The following is a 17,461-nucleotide window of genomic DNA, read 5'->3' as shown; positions in this document are numbered from 1 at the left end:
AGCCTTCTTACATCCCTTCAGCCCTCAGCCTTCCTACATCCCTTCGGCCCTAATCGTCGTGGAATGAATCACACACAGATAGAGAGGCAAAACTACAAAGTGGCATGTTCACCGCGCCACACGTGTCGGAACGCAGTCAGTGGATGAAAGGAAGTCGTTCGGGTATGGCATTTCAGCTGATCTGATAGTGGAGTTATCCATCCCACGCTGGCTGTCCATGAAGCGAGCGAGCGAGCGATGTCGTGACTCGGCGGGTTCGGGTTCGGGTTCGGCCGAGGTAGATATCGGGCCCGCAAGCGGTTCGTGTCATGTCAGGTGATTTCGTTGCTTCGCTGGAGGGAGCAGAGCGGAGTGTTGTGGGGTGCGCGGTGCGTGGAAACAGGGAGGTTTCGAAGGGAATTTGGGGGATTTTGTGGATGGATGGATGGAGCGAGCAAGGCTGGCTGGCTGCCTGGTTGAAAGGCAGACGCATTTTGAATTTCTGGATCTGGAAGTGCGAGACCCTTCTCAGTGATACGGATGCCCGCCCCTCTTCTTGAGTGGAGATCGCGCGTTGGGTGTATGTATTGAGGTAGCAGTAGGCCCTGGCGTAGCGAACACTACCATGGCCCACCGCGATCGCTGCTCTCTGCCCTCTACGCAACGCCTTTATCACCTCTATATCCAAACCTCTATCCCGCCTTTAGCCCCTCTCTTAAGTAGCCAGCTTGAAATGCGGATGGTCGTCACCCAGGTTATCCGCATCGGGGTCCTCAAGCCTATGATCCCGCTCGCCCCTTGCCCTCTTCCTATTCTCGCTCTTCGCAAGCACATACAAAGCCGTGCACGCGCCGCCGCATATCCACAGCATGCCGAGCGAGACGCCGTATCCGGTCGGATACTTGGGGCTCTCGCTCGCGAGGAACACGTTCGAGGCGACGATGCCGCCGATGTTTCCGAGGCCGACCTGCATCGCCGAACTGACACTGCGCTTGTAGTGGCCCGACACGAGATTTGACATCCAGGCCAAAGTAATAGGCTGCGTGATGTATCCGCCGGGCACGATGAGGAAGAGTGCGAAGTACTTAACGCCCGAGGATAGATTGTTCTGCGCAAGCAGCAGGATATAGCCTGCGCTTGCGACAATCAGGCCAGCGATGCAGAACCAGTACCTGTGCCTGACGCGGTCGGAAGCCCACGCCGTGCAGAACGTGACCACGGTGGCGACGACGAAGATGGGGATGCTGCGGATCTGTGCGGCAGAGGAGGTGTAGCCGAGTTCCTTGACGATAGTCGGGATGAAGAAGGAACCCGCGTAACCCGTGTTTACGATGCCGAAGTACGCCAGGGTACCTAGATAGATCTTTGGGTCGCGGAAGACGCGACGGGCAGCGGCTTTATCGAAGCGGTTCATGACGGCATCGCCGCTGTCGTGGGACAGGCGGGCGATTAGGAGGGCGCGCTCGTCTTCTTTGAGGAATTTGGCGGTTTCGGGCCAGTCCGGGACCTGTAGGAAAGTCAGGAAATCATTTCGCAAGGGGGAATAAGGGACGAAGCTGGCTTACCCAGAATTTGGAGACTAAGCCAAAGACAACGGTAACCAGGCCCTCGATGATGAAGATCCAGCGCCAACCGCCATATCCGCGGATGCCATCCATCTTGGCGATGGCAAAGGCTAGTAACTGATGGCGTGGTTAGTGGAATGAATGATTTGGCTGGGGAGAGGTAGAATACGTACGCCACCGAAGGCGCCTGCGATAATACTAGCGGCGAAGAAGAGAGTCAGGCGCCACTGGAGTTCGTAGCGTTTGTAGTACCTGTGTTGGGGATACGGTCAGAACGACCTGCTCAACGAGTCTCGATTGATATAACACTTACATGCTAATGAGGTAGACGCAACCTGGTTGTGATTAGCTTTGCTTAACCAGTGTCAGGAAAAAATGGAGACGTACCTGGAAACAAGCCGGCCTCGAAGAAACCGATGAGAACACGCATGGCAACGAGTCCTGGATTCAGATTAGCTTAGTGACGCAGTCGGTTAGCTTATCAAGCCCCGACTGACCTTTAAAGTTGTTCACCAAGCCCATGCCTATTGTCGCTATGCCTGAGTCATGTGTTACTCGTTGTCCGGACATGTTCGCGCGCGAAGAACTGACCCCAAAGAACCATGATAAGAGACAACCAGGTCGAAGGAGCTAGTTTTTTCAGGACGAGGTTCGAGGGAACTTCAAACAGGATATACGGGACAACTAAAGGAGAATAGTGGCATTAGCGTAGTCCATCATGGAAGGGGCTTGGATCCTCGTTGTCTTGGATAAGGCTGGATTGCGAAGTGCCACCGGGGGTTATTTCAGACGGTAACCCGGGCACATTATCGAGAGAGGTGAGGGGAGGAGCGGGTTGTATCATACAAAAGATGAACAGGGCAATGTTGTAGTCGGAGCCGTGCATATCGAGCTCTTCCGTAAGCCCTTGGATCTTTGCATTGCCTAGCCATGCGTCAGTAGGCACCTAGGAGGCCTCAAGTGAGAGAATCATACCAATATTGGTTCGATCTAGGAAGGCCAGAAGGAACAGGACGAAGAGAGGCGGGAGGACGTAGAGGTCGCATTTCCGCAGCAGTTTCTTCTCTGCGACCGGGTCGATGCTCGCGCCCCGGGTGTCATTGATGACTTCGATCTTCTCGTCTGGTGGGAAGCTGGCTGCGTCTTTGATGTCTGCCATGGCGACGGTGGTCTCTGGGGGGGAAAGAGAGAGCGTTATCTTGATCCTTGCAGAAGGGCGCAGGTGAAGGTAAACTTCTTATACTCTGCACGCTCCATTACCACGTTGCCGGGCAGAGATACGGCCAATGATGCTGCAGGAGCACTACCCGACAATCCGCTCCGAACTACGTACCCGGCCGCTACCCCAGACCCCGGATTTGCGGGGAAGCGACGAAGACGCGCCTAGAGGAATTAATTCCGCCATTCATCCGCGTGCGAAAGACGCGTTGCGAGTAATGTAGCGGGCTGTTATCTTAAGACGCTTCAGTAAGTATTGGAGGGCGTGAAGGAGCGTCCACAGGCTGGGGGGATGGCGGTCTGCAACGCACTGGCCCTGGGCAGTCTACCAGGGTGCCGCTTCCGGGATACGGGCCTGTCCACATGCAAGTATGCAAGTCAGCCTGCGAGACCAGATGAATTGGATCGAAACGGATAAGGAGGAGGGCCGGTCGTTACAGAAGACGGAAAAGCGTGGGCGGATCGTGAGTGAGGCGTGATATGGAGCGGGCACGGTAGGCGGCCAATCAGACACGTCACATGTGTCTGCACCCCGACCCTGCGCCAACGTCAGTGCCAAGAGGACCGTCGCAAGGAGCAGTGAGGCTGCTGCTCGTAACTCAATTCGAGACAGCATCTGTATCTCTGCCCGCGTTCTTGAGGCTTCCAGAATCCCAGACGCAACCCCCTTTGGCTCCGCTGATCTTCGATGCCCGTGTGACTCGCCCTTGCATTCTTTGAGCGATCCTGGGCGCCGGGAGCGACGAGTGACGTAGCCCTGTAACTTCTCGTTTCTCGAGAACCGTACCACCTACGTCCACCCCTAAATCTCCTATCACCACGACTCTCAAAGAACACAACTCGAACAAGCACTCAGAAACCAAGTCGCCATGACTGCGAACCCGCCGACCCTTATCAACCTGCCTCCGCCGCAGTCGGATCCGACGACGCCCAACGACGCTCCGTAAGGCAGCCCTCCTACCGCAACTGTCCTTATGCATGAGATAACTGATACAACGCGCCTATAGGGGCACCCCAAACTCTGCGACCACGTCCATGTCCGAGCTCTCTACCGTCGCTATCAAGGACGGCCACCGCGGCCACTTTCCGCATCACCATCAGCCAGCCGAGGCCGAGCGCGCTGACCGTATTTCGCGCTTGGCAGGACTGGAGCGTGTAGCTGTCTCTGGGCGCAATCCGCACGGACTGGCCCCTGGCGCTGCAAACAATCCTCCGCCCGGCTACTTCGATGCGAACAACCAACCCCAGATCTTCCGCGAGCGCAGCACCGTCGGCAGCGCGAGCGCCACCGGAAGTGTGGGCGGCAGGACAACATGGGCTAGCGGTAGCGATGTGTACGACCCAGATCGGATGAGCGAGGACCAGGACCCCGAGACATCTAGCATGGGAGGCTTCAGTGACGAGGCGGCCTCCTTGGTCGGCTTCGGCGAGGGCGCGAGGACCCCAGCCCGACAGCACAGCCAGCTGGGAAGCCCGGCAATTGGCAAGGCAAGCGCGGTGCCTCAGTATCTGCGCGACCAACCGCCCGCTAGCCCGATGACTGGCGTGAGCATCCCGAGCAGCTCAGGCACGACGCAGACCACTTCAAGCGCAGAGCAACAGAAGCAGGAGACGAAGATGCTGGATGGCATGACCTATGATGAGGACGTCGTTGATACAACTAACCGCACGCCGCCATTGACTGGTCAGGGACCCGGAGGTGCTACCACTGCAGAGCAGGTCATCCGGGAGAGAATGCGTCAGCGTCAAGCCGGCCAAGCTGCGGCTCCGAGCCAGGAAGTCATGGAGGTCGAGCAGCATCGGGAGTATTAGCTGGGGGAAACTCATGTCGCTACCTCCACTGGGGTTGACTCTGGAGTTCGGATATGTTCCTTTAGTCTAGCGGGCTATGATGGCTATCCTTGGTTCCAAAAGGCGGCCGGGTCGCTCGATTGTTTGATATGGCTATTATCATGATATCAATGAATGCAAGAAGTCGAATTGGCGCGTTGGTGTCCAAGGAGAGGAATGGCCCTGAGGAATGAGTTGTTCGTCGGTCATTTCGCGCTAACCGCTTGTGGCTGCTAGCGTGCTTTTGCGGCTCGCTTGCGCCGCACTCACCAAATTCCGAGCTGCAAACCAACACCCAGCTCATCGTCAAATCGCCCAGCCAATTCGACACAAACCACCGTCGCCATGGCCAGTATGCTGCTTCCCGGTCCGCGGTAATGGGACAGATTCGCTGACGAAATTCGCAGAGTCAAAGAACTCGTCCCAGCACAACCAGTCGAAGAAAGCCCACAGGAACGGGTACGCATAACCCAGCGCCGCATCTCCACCGGCAGCGATATCATCTTACTCGCGCCGCTCTCCCCAATTCCCCGCGATAATACTGTTAGACATGGGATATATGGCTGCTAACTTGGGATATTCTACAGTATCAAGAAGCCTCTGACGCACCGATACCCGTCGCTCAAGGGTACCGACCCCAAGTTCCGGAGAAACCACAGGCATGCTCTTCACGGCACAATGAAGGCCCTGGTGCGTACTTGTTGCCGGTTCCGAGACATTGCACAAAGCTGACGGCCGTTGCAGAAGGAGGTCAAGGAGGGCAAGCGCGACGCGGCATGAGCGGAGGGCGACCACGAGCGAGCGAGCGACGAGGGCGGCTTTCCAGTTCTACCACGAGACATTTTGCTGGCGTCAATGGCATCCGGACTTTCTATGACGGCTCCGAGCTGATATCGGGACGCGGGTTCCTCACCATAGGCATGATGCGGCAATGAATAAGTCGAAAAGCCAGTTGGCTCGCTCAGTGATGCCAGCGTGGTGAACAATCGAGCACTGGTTCATCGTTTGTTGCGATCAACGGGTCCGTCTGCGATGACGAGGCTGCGGCCTCAAACGGCATTAGTGTGTACAGCACCAGAGCTTTCCCATGTTCGACCTGCTGAAGGATAATATTCGTGCCTAGATTGACACCCCATCATTACCAAACACCTGCCCTCTCTTCCGTGAGGTGCAGGTGCATGGAGATGGGGTTACATATTATGCCCTGAGTCTAGACTTTTGCTGTCATTCAGGAAGCTGACGGAACTGCCAACACGCGATCAGGCGCTCAAAGCACAGCGAGGCAGTGCCGGCCCGAAGCGTCATAGATCAATGCACAATTTTGTCAGCAGGCGAGGGCGTTTGCAGCTTGTCGCCGTTCAGGTGATGTCTCTTCATTCCACGTGCAGCTCTTTAAACCGGGCTGGGGAGCTCGGAGCTGTTGCGGTCCAACGTTCCAGCTTCGAGCACGTCGCGAAAGCCCGGCGGGGAACAAGCAGCACTCCAACTCCACCCAACCTCCTCAAACCCCACCCCACCACGTCCCACCCACACCTCTTCATCTCTCCGGAGGTGGTGCAAGAGCATCCGACGCAGCCAATTTTACCGACAACCCCCCTCATGCTCTTGCAGCGCTCACCCCGGACAGACTGAAGAAAGAGGAACCTGCGGGCCTCATTCCTGGCCAGAAACCAGCCTGCATTGCACAGCCTTAGCCTAGTTCTGAATCACTAAACGTACCTTTGACGCACGCTCCTAATTGCTGCCCTGCTTTTGCGCGTCGTCCCGCTTCTTTCGAAGCTCGCCGCTTCGCTTTCCTTCTTTCTCATTACTCTCCTCCTTGTCAAGCTCGCCGGAGCGACAACGCGTCCCAAGTCGCTCTTCCCAGGCGTCAGCAACAAGCACGCCGCCAACACGATGGCTACCCAAGCCCATTGCGCGTACTGCTTCGACACGCTCTCTGCCAGCCTGGAAAAGCGCCCGCCGCTCAACCTGCGCCAGTGCGAACTCCTCTGGAAGAGATACAACGCCGATCCCACCGCTGCGGACCCGAACGCACCCGAAGAAGACTTGGAGCCGCCCTCTGACTCGGAAGACTTCGACGAGAACTCGCCTCCCACTGCTGCTACTGCGAACGCGTCTTCGTATCGCCCGGCCGCGATATCCAGACTTCTTGCGCCCTCGCCGCAGAGTGCTAGCTCGAGCAGCGTGCAGAGCACGAGCTCGACGCCGAGCGGGGTTAGCGAGGCGAGCTCCGCGACGAGCAAGAGCAGTAGTCGGAGTAGCTTCTTCTCGCTCGGGAAGAGATTACACAAGGAGGCGGAGAAGGAGCGGGCTGAGGACGGGAGCCCGCTCTTCGTGACGTGGAATGTGATCTCGAGGAGCGGGGAGAAGCGGCTGCGTGGGTGCATCGGCACGTTCGAAGCGCAGGAGTTGGATGACGGGTTGAGATCCTATGCCCTGACTTCGTACGTTCCTTCCTCCCTTAGCTCTATTTCTACACGATATGCGACCGGCTCTGCAATGCAGGTTTGAAGAGCGATCCAGCTAACGCAAAGCCCTCAGTGCCTTCGAAGACACGCGCTTCCACCCCGTCTCCGCCCGCGAACTGCCCACCCTCGAATGCGGCGTTACGCTCCTCACGCACTTCGAATCCATCTCCGACCCACTCGACTGGGCCATCGGCACGCACGGCCTGCGCATCTCCTTCACCTACCACGGCCGCCGCTACGGCTCCACATACCTGCCCGACGTCGCGAAAGAGCAGGGCTGGACAAGGGAGGAGACCATGGTGAGCCTGATGCGGAAAGCGGGGTGGAGTGGACGCCGCGAAGACTGGAGGAAGGTAGAGTTGAACGTGGTGCGGTATCAGGGGCGGCAGGTCAGATTAGGGTACCGCGAGTGGAGGGAGTGGCGGGATTGGGTCGAGGAGGAGATGGAGGCGTAAAGGTTGGTAGGGGCTTAGTGGAGTTCAGGATATACGATGGCATGGGAATGGAATGATATCCACGATGGGCCTGGCGTCGTGGAGCGAGGGAATCTAATACGGGATCGGGATATATGGTACTGGTGTCATGACCAGGTATAGACGTCCCCAGGGACAACCAACAATCTACTCTTCAAACAAGACACCTCATGCACCTCTCACGCACTTCACAATTCTACTCGTCGAGTTTCTATTCCACGTTGCAAATCCACGCCTAGAGAAAGAAAAGCGTCACCATATGAACCGCACTCGTGACATACCTCGGAAAGTGCATTGCCACCTCAGGGACCCTTCAGCACATAATAAAGACTACGAGACTTGCTTGAGTTGGGCTTTCACTAGCTTTTAGCTCGCGACCAAGGTTGCACATAACACGTGAATATGTATATGTAAGTATACGAACTACAGTCGAGTAGATTGCCGTCTCTCTCAGTGAAGGGACCGCAGTCCCAGTATCCAATTCTCCGCATTTCTTCAGTCAGGCTTTCGTCCTATCTATCCTCCTCGTTCCGGGGTGTTGGCTAGTGGAGAACCGAACGCCCATCCATCCATCCATCCAGGATGATTCCAGCGTGCTTAAGACTCCTTACAACGGAATGCCAATGCTGCTCCAGCCGAGCGAACGGCTGCGCGCACGTATAAAAAAAAAAGGGCTGCGAAAAAGCCAAGAAAGAACGTAATAGCATTGCATGCATCAACTTAGCAGTTGCGCAAAGGCGGGGTATCTAGGAATAGAAATATAGGCCTGCGAGTAACAACGCACGATCAATCCAAAAAAAAGTACACAAAAGAGCAGCGAAAAAAAGGAAGATTGTGGAGCTATACATCGCGCCAGATACGCTCGCAGACGGGAAGAAGGATAATGGAAGAAGAGAAACTGGCGAGAAAGGACGTCCGCCCTTATCCATGCATTAGTTCCGGCAATTGTAGCACCTCGTACTGGAGGGAAGGTTGAACTAGGAGTGAGCAGACTGGTGCTGAAAGTAGACAAGAGCTAGCTCTTAGTATGAATTAGCGTCTGAACTCGTACGCGCGGGTAAGTCGACGTCGGACGTAGCGGTAGGCATACGTGTCCGCCTACGCGGTCGTTGGGCCGCTCCATAGTCTTCTGATTGTGGTGATGTCGGTGGCGAAGGAGCGTTGTAGGGCTGCGTGCCGGTGAGAAAGGCGTCTTCCACTCCCCCTGGAGATGTCTCGTGGTATCGACGACCGGATCGCGAAGTGGAGTACGAACTGTAAGGGTAGGTGTCGTGCTGCGGAGATCTGGATGGCGGAAACGGTGGCTCTGCAGGGATTCGGGTTCGTGATGGCGGAGATTTGCTCGAGGGCATTGCGTTTGTGGTCTTGGTGCTTCTCCGATGGGAGTCTGCGCTGTATCCGGTTTCAAATGGTCGAGGTAATGGTTTCCTTCTTGTTCTTGGTGAGTCTTTCTCAGTGACCTGAGGTTGTGAAACTGGCCTTCCCGAATGCTCTTGGCGGTCACGGCTGCTTCCTGATCGATTTGATCTCGAAGGTGAAGTTGTCTCGCCCCTCTGAGGTGATTCGCCGTTCAACAAGCCCTTCACGTTTGCTGAACGATTGACGTTTCTGTGAACTTTCTTGACGTCCGCCCCGTGCTTGACCATGATCTGGATCATGGCTTCAAGCTCTTGGGTCCGGGATTCCCTATCTTGTACGTCTTTTAAGTGTTCTAGCTGATACACCGCCAAGCCTAAGGCTGTAGAGCGATGCTTTCTATAGCGTGCTTCCATGTTGGCTCCCGCCTCCACCAGCTGCTGAACTACGGCCACAGAACCGCTCTTGATGGCAGTATGTAAAGGAGTATCATTCTCTTTGACTGACTGGCTAGGCGCTAAGAACGGGTTACTGAGTCGAGCTCGCATCTGTCGGGTAGCGTTCAAGTCGGCCCCTAAATCAGCAAGCAGTCCCGCGGTCTCTGCATCGCCCGAGATTCCGCAGTAGTGCAACGGCCTCAAGCCCCAATTATTCTGGACGTCTGGGTCTGCACCCATCTCTAGCAGATGAGCGGCAATTTCTGGCTTGCAGTCCTGGGTTGCGAAGTGCAGTGCAGCGCTACCGTTCCGGTCCTTAGCGTTGACATCAGCATTATAGTGAAGGAGGAGCTCGACCAGAGCTCGATCTCCAACCATCACTGCCTTGGTAAGTGGAGGACGGCCCTTTTCATCGCCCAAGTCTGCCCGCGGTGCATGCTCTAGGAGCATTTGTACAGTTTCCACCTTTTTGTTCTCGACGGCTCGGTACAAGGCAGTCTTCTTATTATCGTCTCGGAAATCGATGTTTGCGCCTGCAGCTAACAATTCTCGGCCCCTTTGCGTGTTTCCTTGGAAAGCGACATTTCCTAATTGCTGGGAGAGCCTTTTTTGGTTCCCGAGAGGCATTATAAATCGGCTGGAATGGTAGGAGTTGCTGTCCGCGCTACGCAGGGTAGATGATCCAATACTGGTCTTGCTATCGGCGACGGAAGGATCCTTCAGACTTCCCTCAATATCCCGCAATTCGGTGGCAGGCTCCCCGCTTCCTCTCGTCTTTGACATCATGCTTGCAAATGCAGCCTGGTATGCCTCACTGCTCGCCAGATCTGCCTCGTAACTGAGATCACCGATGGATGTGTCCGAGCTCCGTATCGTGGACGGTGGCCTTATGGAGGCATTGTCTCGCGCTGTATATATGGTGGCATCGTCCCGAGCCCGAGAGAGAATGGACCGTGTGACGGGATCCTGGCGAGCCTTCGTGCGCTCCTGCTGAGATCTGCATCGCATTAGTGAACTGGCGTAGCTAAGTCCTGACCAGAACATCATTACAAGCTGATAAGGGTCAGCAGCTGTTGCTGCGCCTCTAACTGCGTTTTGAGCCTCCCATGGTCCTCTCTGAGAAGGGATTCGTTCCAGATATGCTTTATCCTACGCAAGAAGCCCGTGTTCGGATTGCTCTTCGACGGATCGATATGTGCCCTTATCCGGACCAAGAGGCTATTACATTCCGCCAACGACAGACGCAAAGTGTTCGCTTCTTCGGCGTTAAGGGTCGCCGGGTTCTTGTCGAGCAAGGCCTGCAGTCGACCGGCGGTAGCATCCGTCATCTTTAATTGGACTAGCAAGGAGCGTACCACATTGGGCACGTCTTTGTATTTGGTGACGAGGGTGTGGATTTCGATGGCCGCACTCCCAGCCGCCCTGGCAATGGCTACGCAGCCAGTGGCCAACGACATTGGATCCATTTTCGTGTCCTGGCGGTAAGGCTTCGCAAGGCTGAGCCGACTTAATAGCAGCGTTTTGGAGAGGTGCTGGTGGTTAGGATGGCCTGGATGTCGAAGAATCTTTTGGGATGGGAAGCGCCCGGATACGCGCGGTGCGAGTGTTGCTATCGCAAGACGAGCTCTTGTGAGGTGGAGAAGAAGAGAACGAACCCCGCAGCAAGGCTGGATGATGTGGAAGTCGCGATCCTTCCCAGCTGCGCCTACAGGGCGCGCTAACCTAAAACGTAACCAAGCTGACATGCACCATGCAGTTAGATATCTATCCATGGATCGTGCCTTGTGTCTTCCCCGTGCTTGCGTTCCCCTACAGATGTCCATTAGCTCTCTCCTGCTTATGGTATTTGCGCGCCCGCGCTACATGCAACGCCCTTCAGTCGGGCCTCTAAATGCTACCCAACGCCTCGCTGTGCAAGACGAATATCATTCCCCCTTCATGATGTACATACCGTTAGTCGCTTGCGCGGCTAACTGCTTGGATCACTTCTTCGGCCGCATATCCAGCATCTCTAATGGTGCATTCCGCAATTCGACCACATGCCCCGGCTTCAAGGCCTCGGTATAGATATTTTCCACGCTATGGGGGTGAAAGATACCAGGTTGATTGCAGCTCAAGATTGCTTGCTTGCCTGGTGGATCCGTCAGGCGGAAGCAGCCCCAACTAGGCCGAGTGTTAGCCGCTGCTCGCTGCCGGAATTGCGGATGAAGAGGCTGAGGGATGAGATAGCATGGGCCTACATACCTAGGCTCCTTGCTCGGAGCACAGACGATCGCAATACTCTCCGGCATCATAACCTGATACCCAACATGCGTATGCAAATCCCTACTGCTCATGAAGCATGTCTGCGTAGGGTGTGTGTGAATCCAGCCCAGCACCATCAGCTCCTCCCTATCGCAATAGTCAAACAATTCCTGCTCGTTGACCGTCTCGCAGGTATCGCTTGTGCTTGTTTGTTCCGGGATTACTAGCCGTGTTATGAACAGGGCATTTGACTTCAGAATGCCGCAGAGAATACCGCAGGTTTCAAGATTCAGGCGCGTATTCTTCGATGCGGCGGATAAGAAGAGCGAGCGCAGCTGCGCGGGGAGGAAGATCGACCGCAGCGGCTCGCCATTTTCGAGGTAAGCGGAAGGCTTGAAGGTGAACTCATCGAGTTCGGTGGGCGGGGTGGCAGGGCGGGCCTCGGGAATTTTCCCTGGTATTGGGGGCGCGGAAGCCGTTGTTTCGGCGTATTTGCCTGGTATTGGTGGTGGCCTGGGTTGCTCGAAGATGGGGATGGACGTTGGCGGTTTGGGCGGTTTGGGTGGTAGAGCAGGGGGTAGTGGAGAGGAGTCGGAGGGACGGCGTAGGAGCTCCTTGGGTGGTCTGGCAGGTGCGGTGCCTTGAGTGGGTAATCTCAAGTCTGTGCCTGACCATCTCTCTTGGGCGGTGTGGTGCGGCACGGAGGGGTAGTGGTAGGCGGAGGGCGCATGTATGGACGTTGGACGCTATACCTGTCAGCATCGAACGCTCTACAAAGCGACCTCAGGAGACTTACCGAGAAGTTGGGCGGCTTATGCCCGTTCTGTTGCATGCGCGCAACCTCCTGGATCTGGCTCGAAAGCTCATTATCAATCTCACCGCTCTCCCTCTTCAGCTCTTTCTCCCAATCTACCCACACTCCCCCGGTCCTCCGCTCTTGCTCCTGCTCTTCCGAGACACCAGCCCGTCTAACACTCCTCCTTGCAGCATCCCTCCTTCGAACCTCCCTCTGCGCGAGCTTCGCCGCCAAAGTCTGATTGCCCTCGGCATCCAGCGTGGGTCGGTCATAGCTATTTCTCTTCGCAGCCGCTCGATCATTCAGGGACAGTCCATCTAACCCTTGACGAAGTCTCGGACCCTTTCCTTCTAATGATTGCAGTGCCTGCAACTGCGATTTGCGTCGCGCCTGATATTCCTCGTGCCTCTTCTTAATGCGCGGCCGGATTTCCTCGAGTTTCTTCAGATCGCTAGCGACGGCTGCTGTCGCAGCACTGAGCGCTTTGCGGTTCTCTGGTCTATTCTTCTCGGGGTGGTTCTGAAGGTGGTCGAGGACGAGATTTGCGTGCCGGTAGAGGAGGAGGTACGTTTGCGGGTCGTTGCCTTCTGCTTCGTAGACTTGCGCCTGTGTCGATGAGCGTGCGAAAGCTTGAGGTGACCGGGTGCCAAACCTCCTTCTGCATAGTACTGGCGGTGCGTAGCCAGTTCCTGAGGGGTATATAGACATTGTATTCATAGTTCTCAGCCTGGTCGGTGAGGTCCTGGACGCTCAGAGGAGCGCCGACGGATGCCATCGCGAAGCTAGGTGTATGTCGCGGGGCAAAGGTGGCAGGAAGGGTGAGGGGCGGGCGTTTGGCTAGGCCACGGTAGCCGTCACCGGTGAGGCAGCAAGCGGCGTTGTTTCATTTGTGTGAAGGGCAATTCACAGTTGTGATGGTTGTTTCGGGTGCCTGGGCTCTGTGATGTCTTCTGTCGCCGCCGCAGCCCGATTGGCATCACCGCGGGGCAGGCAAGCACGGTCCAGGATGTCAAGAGCAAAATTGGGCAGCACCCTTGGAATGATAATGCCTATGCCTGCAAGGAAAATAATGCTAGAAGCGTTCTGTTTCTTGGAAAGTGTGTATAGCAGCTCTTGCACTACAAAGTCAAGTCGTACACCTGGGTGGCCGCGCCGTCACGTGTTCAACCAGGCGAACTAGGACTCTCAATTGCAATACTTGAACTTGCGTAGCCGTCTAACATTGTGAATAGATATCAAAAGCTGGTAAAAGCAACAACCATCTAGCAAGACTTCTGCTTGGGGGTATCCATATCAAGATGTAGTAGCAGCAGCAGTCCATCATCTATCTCCAGAGTCCTGCGACAACTTCTCCCACTCACTATCCGTGCTCAATTCCCCCGTCGACTCTCCCATGCTCCTCCTCCTCTTGACGGCATCATCCACTATAGGCGCTAACTTCGTAGTCGCGCCCGTCGTGCTCGCCGCCGCCGGCCCAGCGCTCGTCTGAACCGGTGTGCTTCCCCTGCCACCACCACCAGCACCCTCCACGGGCGGCCTCTCCACAAACACCGTACTCTGCGTCTCGGGGCGCGGCGCACTCTTCGGCTTCGGCTTCGGCTTCGGCTTCACTCTCTGTTTCTCCTCCACCTCGGTCTCCACCTCGGTATCGTCCCCCGAGTCCATAGCCTCGACCTCGCTGCCCGCACCCCGCGTCTTCTTCTCCTTCTCCTTCTCGCGCCGCGCCTCGCGGATGCGCTTCGCCTCCTCCTCCTTCGCCTGCGCGGCGCGGATCTCGCCCGCGAACCAATTAATCGCCCACCAGAGGCCGGCGGTCAGACCAGAGAGGATGACAAAGTGTATGCTGTGGGTCGCGAGGAGGAGCGCGAAGAGCAGGAGCTGGAGGGCGGCGAAGGAGGCGTTTGTTGCGACGAGCAGGGTGGGCGTGGGGCCGGGCGTGAAGATGGATTGCCAGAGTTGCTCGAAGAAGGTGAGGAAGGACGCCATGCTTGATTCTCGTTGGCGCAGTGAAGTTGTGGTAAGTATGGTGGTTTCCGGAGGTTGGGCGTCGCTGCTTCGGGGAGCTACGAGCTTGTTATCGGTGACGTCTTGCGCAGCCCCGCGGGTGCCTAGCAATCAGGACAGCGTGTGCAGAATCGTTGATGCTACGTTGCGGAATCGCTGGTTTCTGCCTGCGAAGTCGTCGTAAGCTGTTTGGCGCGAAGATTGAGAGACGGGGGAGCGGAGTACGTGGGAGAAGAGCACTCCACGCTCCCTGACGTGTCTGGTGTTTCGCGGGGCTGGCTTCGTCGGCAACGCATTCCAAATGCCCGAGCGCGAGAGCCGCTCCTATTGGTGGGGCATGGTCACGTCCATGATTGTCATATTAAGTGGGCGAAATTCGGAGTCTGGCTCTCGTATATGAAATGTATTGACTCTTGAGCCGAGCATTACGATAGAGACACTGGATACCGCGCCAGACAGACAGGGAACCAGCATCTCCAACAGCTATCACACAGCAACACCATCCAGTCCAATCCGGCCACGCAAACCGTGAAGCAAATTGCTCCTGGTAAAGATTCCATCCGGGACACAGCGAAACCGTTCCTCATTGGTTCCGAAGACCGAATGCTCACATGACGACACACCCAGGTCCCGACCGGTAGCTCCTCCGGTATTCGCGGTAATGGTGAGTGCTCCTTCGACGTCTCCTCCTGCCATCGTAGCCATATAAACCATCATCCCATCCGCATCCATCGTCGTAAACGCCATCGCACATCAAGCGGCTGCTGCTCCCATACGGCCCAGAGAGCCTATAGTCGCCACACCAATCGCCGGGTATCATCGGACGCGGACCCCAGTGCTGCTGTTGGAGCTGCGCACCGCCCCAATATCCCGGAATCACCTCGCTGCCGCCCCAGTGACTTCTAATGAGTTGATTGCACCCCCAAGGACCTTGGATCATTTGCATAGTCTCCCCATCACAGAATCCGCCGTTGCACTGAGGGCAGGTCATCGGTGGTGCGATGAGAGTCTGGACAGTCTGTCGGCGAGGGCAATTGAGGAGGTCGCTGCAGAATCCGCAAGGTTGGCTCATGGAGATCCACGAATGACCGCAGGTTGCAGAATCGTACTGCGTACAGAGACACATATCAATCGAGCCTCGGGAGGAATAGCACAGCGTGCTGCCTGAATAGAGGGAAAATCTCGTGGATGCTCTTGGTGGTGCAGCTCTCCCACAATAGATGAAGGCAGTGTCGAGCCCTGGATAGTTGAACCTCTAGCTGTTTAGCGATAGAGACGATTGTGGTCCGGATAGGATATTGCGCCGTTATGGCGAAGTCCGGACGTTGGAAGAGAGGAAGCAGAGTCGTAGCGAACGACAAGTGGATGTTGAAGCTCCTATTCGTGGCTGGATGGGTTTTATATACCAGCTCCAAGATCGGCTATGCAGAGCACCGTGAACGCATTCACGTATCAAGATGCTTGGCAGATGCCTGGGTGGACTTCAATAGTCCTTGCATATTCAATATTGGCGACCCAGCCTCATGGACAAACCCCCGAAGCCGTGAAGCTACCGATACCCTGGGCGCGGAGCGTTGGCTGAGGTTTCAGAAGATTCAATTCTTCTGGGGGTTGAACTCAGGGTCATTCTCTTCTAGATCTTGCTTGCGAACCGCTTGCATGAGCTCATACAACTGGCCGATTTGTTGGTCTGTATTGAATGTTAAGGTGGTTGCTCTAAGAAGGGCGCTGTGAATTGCACGTAAACGGCGCTTACCACTCATCTTGTCAATCTTGGTCTTATCCATCTTCGCATCTTTCCAGGCGTCGCCCTCCAGCGTTTGGGCATACAGTTGCCATTCAGTGAGGAATCCGATCTGACAATCCGATTAGCCGACTTACCTCGCCGGGCACTCAGGACACTCACAATATGAACTGGATTGTCGATATCCTTGTGCGCTTTAAACTCAGATTTGACGTACATATCTCCGAGAAGGCGTTCTTCGCGGGGTAGTTTTCTCCGGTGGGCGCGCAGCAGACGTCGATATAAAGGGATCGGTGGTAGCAAAGCCATTGGAGCTGGTCGGAATGGCTTGGATGCGCCTGCATCCGTGGCGACAGCAAGGAGACGACTTGAGATCCTCATGATGATGACTGGCTATGCGAAGCGCTGCAGTGACGGATTGGAAGAGAGGAAAGATGCAATGGATTTCACGCGGCGAAAGTCATGATGACCTCGGTCCGCTTCTTATGTAAGCTAGTGGCGTCCATTCATTGGACAACTTCAACGTCGACTGACAATCCACATCAACCGACCGATCTCCACACCATGCTACCCACACCCTCAACATCCCACGTGTGTTTCGACCGCGTCTACGAGCCGGCGGAAGACTCGTTCCTGCTGCTTGACACTATCTCATCGTCCTCCGAGGCGGCGTTCCTGCGCGAGCGATTTCATGAAGCCTCAAGCACACCACCGTTGATTCTCGAGGTCGGCGTCGGATCCGGAGTCGTCCTAGCTTTCGCAGCTGCCAACGCGAGCAGCGTCCTTGGTCGCCATGATGTACTGACCCTCGGAACTGACATCAACAGCTTCGCCTGCAAAGCCGCGTCGCAGACTGTCGAATCCGCCATCAAGGACTTCGGTTGTAAGCCTTCCGTGTTCCTCGATATAGTGAACTGCGATCTGGCGTCCGCGGTCCGTTCACACTCCGTCGACGTCTTCATCTTCAATCCGCCATATGTGCCTGCCGAGCTTCCGGACCTCTCGCGTCACCAGAGCTTCAACACGCTCCCTGCGGGCAAAGAGTCGACCACTTTCGAGCAGGACTCATATCTTCTGGAGCTTTCGTACGCTGGTGGCGAAGACGGTATGGTGGTGGCGAATCGGATGTTGGAGCAAATACCGGAGATTCTGGATGAGGAGCGAGGAGTTGCGTATGTGCTTCTGTGCGCGCAGAACAAGCCGGAGGAAGTTAAGCGCCGGATTAGGGACTGGGGTCCGGGTTGGATGGTGGAGACTGTAGGCTCGAGCGGAAAGCAGGCTGGCTGGGAGAAGCTGCAGATCGTGAGGATATGGAAGACTGCAGCATAGGTCCGAAAAGAGATA

General features: G+C 56.0%; 11 protein-coding genes across 11 annotated transcripts; 5 read left to right on the top strand and 6 right to left on the bottom strand.

Annotated features, from left to right (window-relative positions):
• Nucleotides 1-583: 583 nt before the first annotated feature.
• On the bottom strand, nt 584-2,895 carry BU26DRAFT_258059 (MFS general substrate transporter). Its single transcript, XM_033821226.1, has 9 exons — nt 2,520-2,895; nt 2,391-2,468; nt 2,136-2,228; nt 2,042-2,083; nt 1,932-1,985; nt 1,858-1,879; nt 1,718-1,796; nt 1,545-1,661; nt 584-1,486 (listed from the first exon to the last, which is right to left on the bottom strand). Exons 1-9 carry the CDS (start codon nt 2,701-2,703, stop codon nt 695-697), a joined length of 1,461 nt encoding a protein of 486 aa, XP_033687524.1. The 5' UTR covers nt 2,704-2,895; the 3' UTR covers nt 584-694.
• A 461-nt stretch (nt 2,896-3,356) lies between these two features.
• On the top strand, nt 3,357-4,581 carry BU26DRAFT_517121 (uncharacterized protein). The gene is made up of 2 exons (XM_033828496.1): nt 3,357-3,705; nt 3,770-4,581. The coding sequence occupies exons 1-2, from the start codon at nt 3,632-3,634 to the stop codon at nt 4,572-4,574; spliced, it is 879 nt and encodes a 292-aa protein (XP_033687523.1). The 5' UTR covers nt 3,357-3,631; the 3' UTR covers nt 4,575-4,581.
• Nucleotides 4,582-4,937: 356 nt separating this feature from the next.
• BU26DRAFT_562252 (uncharacterized protein) lies at nt 4,938-5,372 on the top strand (the record flags this gene model as incomplete). Its single annotated transcript, XM_033833010.1, has 4 exons — nt 4,938-4,944; nt 5,000-5,051; nt 5,180-5,282; nt 5,337-5,372. The coding sequence occupies 4 exons, from the start codon at nt 4,938-4,940 to the stop codon at nt 5,370-5,372; spliced, it is 198 nt and encodes a 65-aa protein (XP_033687522.1).
• Nucleotides 5,373-6,488: 1,116 nt separating this feature from the next.
• BU26DRAFT_480197 (uncharacterized protein) lies at nt 6,489-7,761 on the top strand (the record flags this gene model as incomplete). The annotated part of the gene is made up of 3 exons (XM_033825698.1): nt 6,489-6,809; nt 6,900-7,039; nt 7,137-7,761. 3 exons carry the CDS (start codon nt 6,489-6,491, stop codon nt 7,516-7,518), a joined length of 843 nt encoding a protein of 280 aa, XP_033687521.1. The 3' UTR covers nt 7,519-7,761.
• A 797-nt stretch (nt 7,762-8,558) lies between these two features.
• Nucleotides 8,559-10,795, bottom strand: BU26DRAFT_562250 (ankyrin; the record flags this gene model as incomplete). The annotated part of the gene is made up of 2 exons (XM_033833009.1): nt 8,559-10,326; nt 10,380-10,795. 2 exons carry the CDS (start codon nt 10,793-10,795, stop codon nt 8,559-8,561), a joined length of 2,184 nt encoding a protein of 727 aa, XP_033687520.1.
• Nucleotides 10,796-11,012: 217 nt separating this feature from the next.
• On the bottom strand, nt 11,013-13,314 carry BU26DRAFT_517117 (uncharacterized protein). The gene is made up of 4 exons (XM_033828495.1): nt 13,022-13,314; nt 12,370-12,975; nt 11,574-12,319; nt 11,013-11,492 (listed from the first exon to the last, which is right to left on the bottom strand). Exons 1-4 carry the CDS (start codon nt 13,142-13,144, stop codon nt 11,312-11,314), a joined length of 1,656 nt encoding a protein of 551 aa, XP_033687519.1. The 5' UTR covers nt 13,145-13,314; the 3' UTR covers nt 11,013-11,311.
• Nucleotides 13,200-13,619, top strand: BU26DRAFT_257999 (uncharacterized protein). The gene has a single exon (XM_033821225.1). The coding sequence runs from the start codon at nt 13,313-13,315 to the stop codon at nt 13,547-13,549; it is 237 nt and encodes a 78-aa protein (XP_033687518.1). The 5' UTR covers nt 13,200-13,312; the 3' UTR covers nt 13,550-13,619.
• BU26DRAFT_517116 (Pkr1-domain-containing protein) lies at nt 13,476-14,674 on the bottom strand. The gene has a single exon (XM_033828494.1). The coding sequence runs from the start codon at nt 14,353-14,355 to the stop codon at nt 13,690-13,692; it is 666 nt and encodes a 221-aa protein (XP_033687517.1). The 5' UTR covers nt 14,356-14,674; the 3' UTR covers nt 13,476-13,689.
• Nucleotides 14,675-15,124: 450 nt separating this feature from the next.
• Nucleotides 15,125-15,499, bottom strand: BU26DRAFT_387923 (uncharacterized protein; the record flags this gene model as incomplete). Its single annotated transcript, XM_033822670.1, has 1 exon — nt 15,125-15,499. A coding segment is annotated over one exon (375 nt), but the record flags the coding sequence as incomplete, so codon positions are not given.
• Nucleotides 15,500-15,968: 469 nt separating this feature from the next.
• Nucleotides 15,969-16,498, bottom strand: BU26DRAFT_421062 (ACN9-domain-containing protein; the record flags this gene model as incomplete). Its single annotated transcript, XM_033823389.1, has 2 exons — nt 15,969-16,229; nt 16,280-16,498. The coding sequence occupies 2 exons, from the start codon at nt 16,496-16,498 to the stop codon at nt 15,969-15,971; spliced, it is 480 nt and encodes a 159-aa protein (XP_033687515.1).
• Nucleotides 16,499-16,681: 183 nt separating this feature from the next.
• On the top strand, nt 16,682-17,446 carry BU26DRAFT_421518 (uncharacterized protein; the record flags this gene model as incomplete). Its single annotated transcript, XM_033823411.1, has 1 exon — nt 16,682-17,446. One exon carries the CDS (start codon nt 16,682-16,684, stop codon nt 17,444-17,446), a length of 765 nt encoding a protein of 254 aa, XP_033687514.1.
• Nucleotides 17,447-17,461: the final 15 nt, after the last annotated feature.

Source organism: Trematosphaeria pertusa (assembly GCF_010094035.1).
Source record: "Trematosphaeria pertusa strain CBS 122368 unplaced genomic scaffold BU26scaffold_4, whole genome shotgun sequence".
Classification (NCBI taxonomy): Eukaryota; Fungi; Ascomycota; class Dothideomycetes; order Pleosporales; family Trematosphaeriaceae; genus Trematosphaeria; species Trematosphaeria pertusa.
Note: the sequence above shows the minus strand (reverse complement) of the source record. Positions and strands in the feature narration are given on the sequence as shown.